Consider the following 12,294-nt stretch of genomic DNA (forward strand, 5'->3'; position numbering starts at 1 on the left):
ACCCATTTTACCAAGACTCGTATTCCATACTTCTAAAACGAGGTTCTTTGTTTAAAGCAGCCATGACATTATACGAAAAAGGGTCGATCTGACTATGATGAATTTGCTTGTTGTGCAACAGTTCGCGTATGAAGGGAAATTTTGAAACATGAAAAATATATTGGTGCCGATTTTGTGAAGTAAATTGAGGCTAAATATTTCAATGCGTTGACAGTTTTCACACATGACGTTGGTGTTGGCTTGTTCTGATTTTCGTTTCGTTTTCATTATTTATGCTTTGTAACCTGGAAACTATCATCTGTATTTCGTGATTTTTACGTATCAAATCAAACAGAGACTTCGGTAAATCAAACAGTTACGTTAACTGTTTACCTGCGCAAATTAAGCAAAATCTGATGTCGGGGTACTGAAATACAATTCATTCTATCGGTAATTCGGCATTATCTTTTGCGTAATGGTAGATTAATGCAATAGGTTTTGTTGAGATGCTCGGCATTTTCTCTAGTTTATTCAGTTTAAATAGAGTTCGATATCGCTTACGGAAATATGTAGGTATATACATGTATATATATGATTCATTTCGAAAAAATAAATTGTGTTCTTTATTTGTTATACATGTAGTGCATGTTTCTTGTGTTTAATTGTTTACAATTTCTATTTACTAACCATATTTGAGTGTTAAGCTTCGAATTATAAGCAAGATACAGAGATTTGCTCACAATTCTATGTTTGTACACAGATCTTAAAAACTAAAGATTAAAAAAGTAAAAAATTTGTCAATATTTTTAAAGAAAATTTTCAAAGTCTGTTATTCCAGAAACCAACTTTAACAACTTATTGTATTGTAAACTTAACCTTTTTTCGACATTATTACTCCTACTGTACATGTGATCCTTGACTGTGTTTGTGTACATTTGTATAAACTGATTTTGAACCTCAAATACCAGTGAACTGGTCTTGAGTGAATGAAAGAATTGAAAATCTTAGGCCATTCTTTTTTTCCATTTTAAATGCTGAATAGGAAATACCAAGTTAAAAATCATAAGCTGAATTTTAAAAAACTCATGTGAACAAAATATGACTCAAACCTAGGCGAACTGTGAGCTCTGTATCTTGCTTATAATTCTACGATTGACGCTGAAATTTTGGTTGAACATTAGAAATTCTATATGAATTAGAGTAAGTTAAATACTTGTACAGACAAAATAAAAGAATGATATTCTGTATATACCTTCTCTCTGGGGCCCCCTCTCTATACAATAAATAATAAGAAATCTACATCAATTTTGATAGTTTTTCAGACACGAGTTAATAAAAACGACATCTTTAAAACAGTTTCCATAGTTCTGACATGTTTCTGTTGCGGGGATAAAGTAATTATTGCTGTTCCTAAGAAAATATCACAGCGGAAAATTATCCTGGTTTGTACGCGAGGTAAATAACAGTCATTTAATTATAATGGAGAAGACAAATTAAATTTTTGAATGTTTTTAATTTGAGGAATTGAGCACATTGATGTACAATTTTCTTTTTCACATCATACATGTAGGATTTTTTAAAATAAAAAAACAATAACTATTATATATTTTTTTTAGATACAATAACTAGTAAGTAGTTGATGAAAAAAATGTATCATGTACCTATATGCTCTCATATATTTTGATCGCTTTACAAAGTGTTGGGGGGGGGGAGCAGAACGAAAATATAGGGATTTGGATGTTAAAACAACTTAACAGTGTACCCCTACCAAATGTTTAGTTTTATATATTGCGTAGGATTTTCTTATTGTGGTAAAAAATAGTATTTCATGAAGGTACAATGTCAAAGATTACGTGTATGCAAAAATAAGTGTAAAATTCGAATATTTTACAATATTTATTTTTTGTTATTCTACCGAGGGACCATATGGCATAATATTTTTTGAACGCCCATTGTTGCTCAGGTGAGCGATGTGGCCCCATGGGCCTCTTGTATTGATAAATTATAACCATTTTAACAACATTGAAATATGATAAATAAAATAAAAACATTGTATTATTAGCTACAAAAAAGTGAATAACTCGGAAAGAGATGAGATTATAAGACTAAAGTGTGTTTTGTTATAAAACGCAACATTACTCTGTCAGGATATAGCAAATTTGCACTGTAAGGTTTTAGATTTTATATTCCGCGAAACTATTTCCGGTTGTTCTCGCCAATCAATCATACATGATACGAAAAAACATTTGCTTATATAGAATGAATTTAATGATTTTTACGAATATATAGATTACTTCTGGTGCTCAGCAGAAAGGTAAAGGAACTTTTAAAGAATTATATGTATGCTTTTGATACAGTACATTCACAATAGAATGAATCGAGTGGTGATAATCGTGTTAATGCTGTTACATTATGTTGGTAATGTTTAACAGTTTATATTTATATTTTTTATTGCAAATACAACCAAAGTGGTCTGCATTGTCTATTCACTCGTGGTAAACACTCAATAACTGTGTTACTTTTAACAAGTTAGCTCATCGCACCTAGTGATATAAAGTACCGATCAGACCCAACCCAACACCAGAGTAAACCCCAACTAAACCCCGGGTTTACTTTTTGGGTTTACTTGGGGTTTACTCTGGGTTTATTTTTTGAAAATTTGGGTCCACTCGGGGTTTACTTTGGGTTTACTTTGAAATTGCTTTTGAGGCCAACTTTATGCACTGGAATGTGAAGCAGACTAGTATTTTATCTTACAATCCTACTGCCTGTAATTCCTACCCTTTGTATATTCCGAATACACAGTTAGCGTCTGCTTTCAGGGGTATACTTTTGACTGGGTTTACTCTCTGTGTCCACTCTGGGTTTACACTGGGTCCACTCTAGTAAACCCAGAAAGTAAACCCAGGGTTTAGTTGGGGTTTACTCTGGTGTTAGGTTGGGTCTGATCGGTACTGTATTACTGTAGGCACTGCTACTGCCGGGGTCAAGCTGCTCACTATAGTCTGTCCCAAGTATTGCTTCTGTCACATTTGGATGATTTTAATAAAAATGTACATACCTGTGAAAGAAGTACAAATAGAATGGATGAAAGGCAAACTATCCAAAAAAATTTTGATTGACACATTATCATTTTCCACTCTAATAAAATTCAATCACAGGAATGAAAACTGATTTCTTACAGAGATTTATAATGAGAAATGTTGACATCTTTTCTCCAATCAGAAGTCACTCAAAATACCTAGCAAACACTTTCAACATTATCATCTGGGTAATTTCATGTATAATGCAATGCAATGACCCCATATACTTTTTATTTTTAGCTGTGTATTGTAACATGATAAGCTAGGGATTCAAAGGAGAAATCTTGTATTTTTTTTCATACTGTTTAATGAACATCAATTGAACCCAGAGGTTTATATAAATATTGAGTTATTAAGTAAAATGTGACCGTAAGATATCTTGGAACATAGTATAAATATTGCTGCATACAAAAAAAGAATTACAGATTTTCAACTGATTTAATTCATGAACCAAACATAAATGTTAAGAGGGCTAGGGGATAACTGTTAAAAAATTATTGGTGAATTGTAGAGTTTATTAATTGCAGCTTTAAATATTCTGAACTATCGTAAGAAATTTAATGTTAACCCAATTGCAGTGTTATTCCCTTTTTCCTGGCATGGAGATACAGAGCACTACCCCACCTCCAGCAGACAGGCAAAGGGAGAGAGTGACCAGTTTTCATCCACAAGATGACATTCGTCGACTAATGCCAGAACCTCAGAGAGTGGAGGTAAATAGATAAAACCTGTAGTTTCTTCACTTAGCAGGACCTTTCTGCATTAAAAATAGATTAATTAGAATTTAGTGCTAACTGAACTGAAAAAAAAACGTAGAATAACACATTGGTTCTTTTTAAAAAGATTTTAAAATTCTGTTATTAAATATTTATTCTGGTAAGTGCCAGACAACTGTGATAAATTCTGACAATCTGTAACATGCTTGTTTTACTATGAATAGAAATATTATCATAAGTAAAAACACCTATTATAAGTGTGATATGTTTTCAACTTCAGGGGGATGGATCTCCAATGCCAGGAAATCTAGAAGAGAGGGGCAGAAACCTACAAGAGAATGACAGAATACTGCAAGCTGAAAAGCCCAAACCTTTTTCTGTACAGTTTGAAGTGGATGTTGTTCAGTTTCTGTTGACTCTGGCTGCACTTGGATCCAGGCTGTGGATGTTGGGTCACCCTAGGGCTGTAGTGTATGTAAACAACAACTTATACAGTATACTATTGACATATAACTTTAGCTCCACGGGAAATTTGGGTTGACGGACCATGGAGCTCCACAGTCTGTCAACCCAAATTATCTGTGGAGCTACAGTTCTGCAACTAATATAACTTAAGCTGAATAAATTTCATTATACATATTTGTTTGATCATTGCTGTTTATTTTCAGATTTGATGAACTTCATTTTGCAAAATTTGCATTACTGTACACGAAGAAAATATTTTTCTTTGATGTTCACCCTCCTCTTGGAAAACTCTTGTTAGCCGTGGCAGGTAATGCTGTTATGGATAGAACATACATATGCTGTCTAAATGATGCTTTGGCAAAATTGCATCCCAACATAGGCATAATTAAAATTGTTTCACTGTGGGAGAATTTTTAGAAAACTGTTACATTGCCATTGTTCCTTACTTTCAGGAGGTTTTAGTGGTCTAGAGGACAATGCAGATTTTGACCATATTGGTGCAGGTAAGATGATATATACATTAATGCTGGCAAGGCCTGTCAGAGTGTACCAGTAACAGAAAATCGTTTTTATCATATTCTTGTCCTCATCAACTTGAACATTTTGTTGTTATATTGTTTTATATTGAAGAGATTAATTATTTTTTCTTGTAAAGAAGTGGTGTTATTTTGTATGTAATCTATATTTGAAACACAATAGGTTTAACTTTTTATGTATTATTCATTTTGATATATTATCATATGTTTATGGTCATCATGTGATTTGTAGGTTACTCACCTACATTCCCAGTGTACACAATGCGGCTTCTTCCTGCAGTGCTGGGCGGTCTAGTGGTTCCGTTAGTGTATCAGATCGTGGTGGAGCTCCGCCTGTCTCGATGGGCAGCCCTTTTGGCGGGAATCTGTGTCATCTTTGGTATCCTTTAATTTAGAGCAATTGCTCTATTAAATTATTGACCAAAATAATGATCCTGTTGCTTGATATATCATTCAAGGATGCTTACAGTTAAACATAGTTTAGATGATTAAGTTGAAATGATTTATGAATTATATCAATATTTGCTATGATATTATTCTTTAAGACATTTGATTTACAATGCCTTGACTGTTATGATCAGATAATGCCCTGCTGGTGCAGTCACGGTTCATGTTGATGGAGGGCATGCTGTTGTTCTTTATGTGTCTCTCACTGTACAGCTACCTCAAGTTCAGAAATCTAGCTCACAGGTATTGCTGACCTAACACATAAATCTCAAATTATCCTGTAGAGAATAACACATTAATTATGCATGTACATGTAGTATGGTTATAACTTAACTAATATAAAAACATATTTTAAACTTTGTTTTGTCTCAATTTTTTTTGGGGGGGGGGGGAGGTGGGGGATGTTACTGTATCATTTGATTTTACTCTCATTTTGACATATAAAGATTTTTTTCTTCCAGACAATTTTCTGTGCAGTGGTTTTTCTGGCTCAGTCTAACAGGTGTCTCTTTCACCTGTAATCTTAGGTAAGATATTGATTATTAGGCAAGGATTATAAAACAATCATTAAGAATATGAATTTTTGAAGAAACAGAAATGGTTCATTGAAGCTCATGTATTTATTAAGATGTATATCACTTTTTTTTGTTTTTCAGTATAAAGTATGTGGGATTTTTCACAGCTGCTCTGATAATGATTCAAGTTGCTAAAGATTACTGGAACTTATTGGGAGATGTCACCAAATCTGATGTTAGTTTGCAATTTAAACTGTTCTATTGAAATTTATTTAATTATAGTTAGTAATTTTTCTCAAGTGGTAAAAGATGTGATATTGAATTTCATCAATGGAAGACTTAAATAATACATTTACGGTAATTGTTAAACGTCACTTAGTAGTTGTTTATGCCCCTATTTCTAGCTGTGCCTGGTGAAGCACCTGTTTGTCCGTGCTTTTCTCCTTCTGACTGTCCCATTCCTTGGCTATGTATTCATCTTCTACATCCATCTGTCACTGCTGACCAAGGCTGGTCCCCATGACAACATCATGACAAGTGCCTTTCAAGCTAGTCTAGAGGTATGCTGATGTTTACTTCTAAAATAAAACAGTTATATGAATCAGTTAATTTGGGTTGAGACTATTGAATATTGAATATGCATATCTTTTGTAGCTTAATTTTGTGTTACATTTTTTATTTGCTGTGTTCTTTTGATTTTAAGTTGAGAAAATGTAGATTCAATTTACTAATATTTACCTTTCCTTATATGAACCTATAGAATAGCGAAAATGTTCAATTCTGTATGAACTTTTTCGTGACGTCACAATGTTCATAGCACACGCTTATCGCATGTCGCTTGGATTATTGTAAACATAAAATCTCAGTAATTATAACAGTTCTGAACAATTTGTCTTTTTCAAACGTAAATATAAGTATTAAACAGCAATGTTATAAGTTCACCAGAATATGAAGTTGGTTGGTACGTGATCAAATCTACTGAGAAGCCCTTCCTTCACAGGATTTGATCACGTGACCAACCTCATATCCCGGTGAACTTTTTAAATTGCTGTTTATTTCTTAATTACATGTATTCAGTCAAGGAAAAATACCCTTACCATGGACACTCCTTTTTTGTCAGGGTGGTTTGGCTGCCCTCACCAAAGGACAGCCCCTCAATGTGGCCTATGGCTCCCAGATCACCCTGAGACACACCCACTCTCTGTCACCTGGGAAACCCTGCTGGCTCCACTCCCATGCTCATGTTTATCCAATCAGATATCCTGATGGGAGGGGCAGCAGTCACCAACAGCAAGTCACATGTTATGTGTTCAAGGATATCAACAACTGGTGGATTGTTAAGCATCCCGATAGGTAACAATACTACCTACTTATCAAGAGCCAGGTTCATTTATACTCTCTTTCAGACTTCACAGCTGTACTGAAGACTCTTGACAGTTTTTATCAATTTGTCATCCGTATAAGTGAAATATAATGGATGTTATGTTTATCATTCTGGTTTTTTTTTAAGAGTAGGAGTTGTTTAGTTTGTTCATGTATGTACATGATGATGTACATGCTTTCCTGTACATATTAGTTACAATGGATTGTTTGATTTTTTTCTCAGAAATCTGCTAGTGGTAGATGAGCCTCCTAAGCCAGTCAAGCATGGAGATGTGGTACAACTGGTCCATGGAATCACCAGCCGCGCCCTCAACAGGTCAGGCTGCTGAGGTGTTAACAATGCCTGGACAATTATTGTTTACATACTTGTTGTTCAGAATTCAGAAATAGAAGGTCATTTAACCCGTTTATTTCTTGACAGTCATTATTTGCCCACATCCATCATTCATAAAATAAATTGTTAATCAAGATGATGCAGTGCCTCTAATTTGTTTGTTTGTTTGTGTGTTGTCAGTCATGATGTGGCGGCCCCTTTGACCCCTCAGAACCAGGAGGTGACATGTTACATTGACTACAACATCTCCATGGCATCCCAGAACCTGTGGAAAGTGGTGAGTCTCCTACACTAAAATTAATCATTACAGTACTGCCCTAGTATAAATGCAAGTGATGTAAGAACTAAGATATACACATGTAAATTCTTAATTAATCTAAAGTCTTAATTAAGAAGCTAATGTTTCCTGACTATTATATTCTCATGTTGAAGTATTAAAAGTGGAATCTTAACTTTATTTTATTGTGATATAACAGGAGATTGTCAACAGGAAGTCAGACGATGAGGCATGGCAGATCATCAACAGTCATATCCGCCTCCACCATCTGGGGACTGGACAGGCACTCAAAGTGAGACGATACTTAAAAGACCTAGAAGTAGACCTTGATGTGCTAGGGTAGATTTACGTAATATGTGGTTATTGTTTGTGTTGCAGTCCACGGGGAAGCAGCTGCCTGACTGGGGGTTCTTCCAGCTGGAGGTGACCACAGACAGAGTCACAGACCAACCAGCCACTGTGTGGAATGTAGAGGAGCACAGGTACACCAAAAGTAAGTCCAAGGAACAACTTTTATTGCAAACTTTATTTTTGTTTTAAAATCATGTAGATACAACATAACAAAAAATCATTATGTAATCTGTGGTGTAAATCAGTTTTTGAAGTCATGATGATGGACTGTATAGCAAAGTCCTAATACTCTGATGTCTCTGTCAGTTCAGGACAAGGAGGGTCAGACTCGAGATATCGCCCACTCTGAGATGATCCCCACTGAGCCCACGCGCCTGTCCTTCTGGACCAAGTTCCTGGAACTACAGTACAAGATGTTCATGGCTAAGGGTGATGTGGAGATGGAACACAAGTACAGCTCAGAGCCCATACAGTGGCCATTCCTCTCCAAAAACGTGGCTTACTGGATGAGCCCAAATAACAATGTAAGTGGACCAGTCAGAAGGCATTATTAGTAACACATGCTGTAGTTAAAGTACTGGATGATACATGGTCAGTGAGTTAAACTGGCACATAGTCTTCAGCAAGTTTCATTATCTTCAGAACATGCAAACTTGAGACATATTAGTATTTTGATGTATTGTAGTCTTTTTTGGTAACAGAAAGGAATTTTGCAATATAATTCTGGTCTGATTAGAATGTTGTGACATTATTTATTACTGGTGGACACAGAGACCTTGGTACCAGTTTGATGACTGGTTTTTGTACTTGCAGCAACAGATCCACCTGATCGGGAACCCTGTGGTGTGGTACTCAGCCTTCCTGTCCGTGATTCTCTATGTAGGAGTGTTCGTCTTCTATTTAATGAGGAGGCAGAGGGCCTGTTACGACCTCAGTGAGAGTAAGACATGTTCTGATGAATAAAGATACGGAAACTGTTGGCTGCAAAAGATTAACTCCATGGAAAATTTAGCCTGACAAACCAATGAGATACATTTGCAAGCAATCAGTTCCATGCCTGAAAAAAACCTTTTGGACATATTAAATGAATTTCCCAACATTTTCTGTGAATTCTTTAAACTTTTTGCTACTGATGTCATCTCTTTTCTTCTCCTTTGTACAGGTGATTGGAGCAACTTTGTGTTTGTGGGAGAAATTTTGGTTGGAGGCTATTTACTGCATTATCTCCCTTTCTTTTTGACGGATCGTACCTTGTTTCTTCACAGTTATCTACCCTGTGTAATATACAAAATACTTGTAATGGCAGCTCTCACAGATCACCTGTATTCCCTGAGTAAAAGGTGATTGTTCACTTTTTTTACATGTACAATATATAGAGGATATCTATATTGTGTGATTTTATATTTGCTTTATCCAACGAGTTGAAATGGTGTATATATTCGCGAGGCTTGCCGAGCGAATATAACCATTTCAACGAGTTGGATAAAGCAAATATAAAATCACACAATTATAGATGTTCTATTTATCTCATTATGAAGCTTTTGAGACAGTCCCTTATGTGACCGAATTGTTTTTTTTCAAAGATTAAAAACGATGATGCAACGTTGTGTTATGCGGCTATTGTGACCTTGCGCAATACAATTTAGTACGTCATTCCTGAGGTAAATCTAACTGTTTTAATGTAGAGTTTCACTGAAATAAACCTTAAAATAATTTTTTAGCTCTAAATAATTTTTCTTAGAGCTTATTCGCTTGATTAAATGGAAATTCCGATTAGAAGACTTGAATAATCAAGTTTGTTGACATGACATACACAAAGTTGCGAATGCTCGTTAGTTTGAATTGACTCGAACGAGGAACAGTTGTTGATGTTTAATAAAACAAACACTAGGCTAGCCTTATGATTCGAAATTGAAAATATTGAATAAGGATGCTTACTGATGGTGGAATGAAAGTCTTATGAAACATTATTTCGGTAAGTTCTTGTATATAAACACAACCAGAGCGCTCTGTTTTCATCGCGTCGTGTCAGGATGAACTCCTTGATAGTTAATGTAATTTGCAGTTTTATAACATTCACAAAGCAAATTGAAAGTTGGAAGTGGGCTAAACTTATCAAAAATCTTGACAAACAAGAAAAAAAGGTATTGTGGTTACGGTTATGAATAACTTTGCAAGAAAGGGGGGGGGGGGGCTAACCCCCCACTCACAATAGTCCCCCGGTTCCGATGCCTGTGCTACGCAATTATGTGTTTTCCTTCATATTTGTAATTTAAATCTTTGACAAAATCAATTTTATATTAATTTTTGTAGTAGATATAGTTATGTTGAAAGTACTAGCAAATCTTCGAAAATAGGTCACTGAAGCGTTGAAGCGAGGGTTTGTGTCAAAAATAGTTCGGACCGGAAGTATTTGATAAAGCATCACCCGTTTGATATAGCAAAGGTTTATCACACGGGTTATATACACCACACGTATGCGATAAATGTTTGATAATACACTCCATAGGGGTTAAGAATGAATCCACATTGGATATATCACATTAAGAGCGATAAAGAATGTACAGAAATAATTCAAATATTTATATACAGATTTAATAAATACACATAAACAGAAATCTATACTATTATAACAGATACTTAGTATAGTTACTAGTAATTGCTCTTTGTAATATATATTTTACTTTAATTGATCATTATCTATGTTAAAATTTCTTTGACAGGATCTCCTACATTCCCAGCCTGCTGACAATCTTTGTACTCGGTCTGGTGACCTGTGTTGTGTGGGCATTCTATAGACTCTCTCCTTTTACCTATGGTAGCATAAGTCTGCAGACAGAGGAGATCCTGGGTCTGATGTGGAGGGACACCTGGGACTTCCTGATTCATGCCACCCCGTCACCACCCCCACAGTAGGGAGGGAGGAGGGGGAATCATAAAATTAATACCAGGGGCTAGCAAATTTAAAGAAATTGGAAAAGAAGATCATCATGTTGGAGAAATTTAAGATAATTTAAAAGAAAAAGAGAGAAATTAAGAGAAATTTAAGTAATATACCCCAAAGAAAGTGCCATCTGTAGGATATACCTGTAACAATTATTGAAGAATCTCTATTAATGCTAGTCATATCTTATACAGGATGATTATACTGAACTGGTATATATAAAGAAAGCAAGTCATCCGTCATCCATTCCTGTAAAATTCCTGTTTTTGTAATTGTCGGTTAACCTAATGTTGGTTAATCTAGAAAGAGGAAAAAATGATATTTTTTAAAAGTGATTTACTTGGCGTATACGTAGTTTTTAGAACCTTTTTTTCATATCATACTTTTAATTTTGAAACCACTATGATTTTGCAAATAATGTGATATATTGTATGCGTGTAAGTATCTTTTTAATGGTACTAATTAGCATTTTAGTTTAAATTTAATGTAAACAAAACCAAATAGTTCTAGCATTTATGGTCAATGGTTGTAAACATTTTCTAATTGAATTTATAATAATGATTGAGATAATTTATTTATTTATATTTGAAAGTCATATGTTCAATCTGCAAGTGTCATTGATAATAAATGGCAGGTGATACATTTCATAAAAAGCAACCAAATCTGATATACTAATGTGTACAGTTCAACTTTACCCTAATTATACTAAAATATTTACATGTGTGAATTATAATTAAATTCTGTTTAACAAAATATAATAATAATTCCATTTTTTACACAAATATATTTTTTTTGCTATGCAACGTTCACTTGTAAGTTTCTAAGAAAAAAAATAAAACTTTTAAAAAGTTATACTTTTGTTTGTTTTGAGTATTGTGTTTGGTTGTAAGCATGCAATTTATGTAACCTGGTTATTACTCTTTGGCTGTGTAAAATGAAAATATTTATAGGTGATAGATTATTTATTAGTTGGTGCAAAATTATGTAGTGAATTTTTTATAAGAGTATTTTCAATTTTGAATTTACACTATCCTCGCTATGTCTGCGTCAAATATCTGTCCTCCACCTGGAAATTAATTCTAACTTTTATTTTACTGTGTAATGTTTTGCAAGATATTGCATTTGATGAGCACAACACTGACATCATTTAAGCTTAGATAAGGAGACAGGGTGGCCAGTAATTAAATCGTAAATCTCCATTACTAATGAAGTAGAAATCAGTTAAAATTACGACGTAATTAAAATCACGTGCAGTCTGTTAGAT

At 34.4% G+C, this 12,294-nt stretch overlaps 1 protein-coding gene across 1 annotated transcript; it reads left to right on the forward strand.

Moving 5' to 3' along the window:
* The first annotated feature begins 2,155 nt into the window (after nt 1-2,155).
* LOC105330841 (protein O-mannosyl-transferase 1) lies at nt 2,156-11,882 on the forward strand. Its single transcript, XM_034447097.2, has 19 exons — nt 2,156-2,293; nt 3,641-3,775; nt 4,059-4,249; nt 4,447-4,550; nt 4,696-4,746; nt 5,012-5,158; nt 5,361-5,469; nt 5,688-5,753; nt 5,883-5,976; nt 6,146-6,301; nt 6,862-7,094; nt 7,348-7,440; nt 7,639-7,735; nt 7,935-8,027; nt 8,114-8,228; nt 8,393-8,610; nt 8,900-9,026; nt 9,249-9,426; nt 10,810-11,882. Exons 2-19 carry the CDS (start codon nt 3,662-3,664, stop codon nt 11,000-11,002), a joined length of 2,379 nt encoding a protein of 792 aa, XP_034302988.2. The 5' UTR covers nt 2,156-2,293; nt 3,641-3,661; the 3' UTR covers nt 11,003-11,882.
* The last annotated feature ends 412 nt before the right edge of the window (nt 11,883-12,294 follow it).

Source organism: Magallana gigas, chromosome 2 (genome assembly GCF_963853765.1).
Source record: "Magallana gigas chromosome 2, xbMagGiga1.1, whole genome shotgun sequence".
Taxonomy (NCBI): domain Eukaryota; kingdom Metazoa; phylum Mollusca; class Bivalvia; order Ostreida; family Ostreidae; genus Magallana; species Magallana gigas.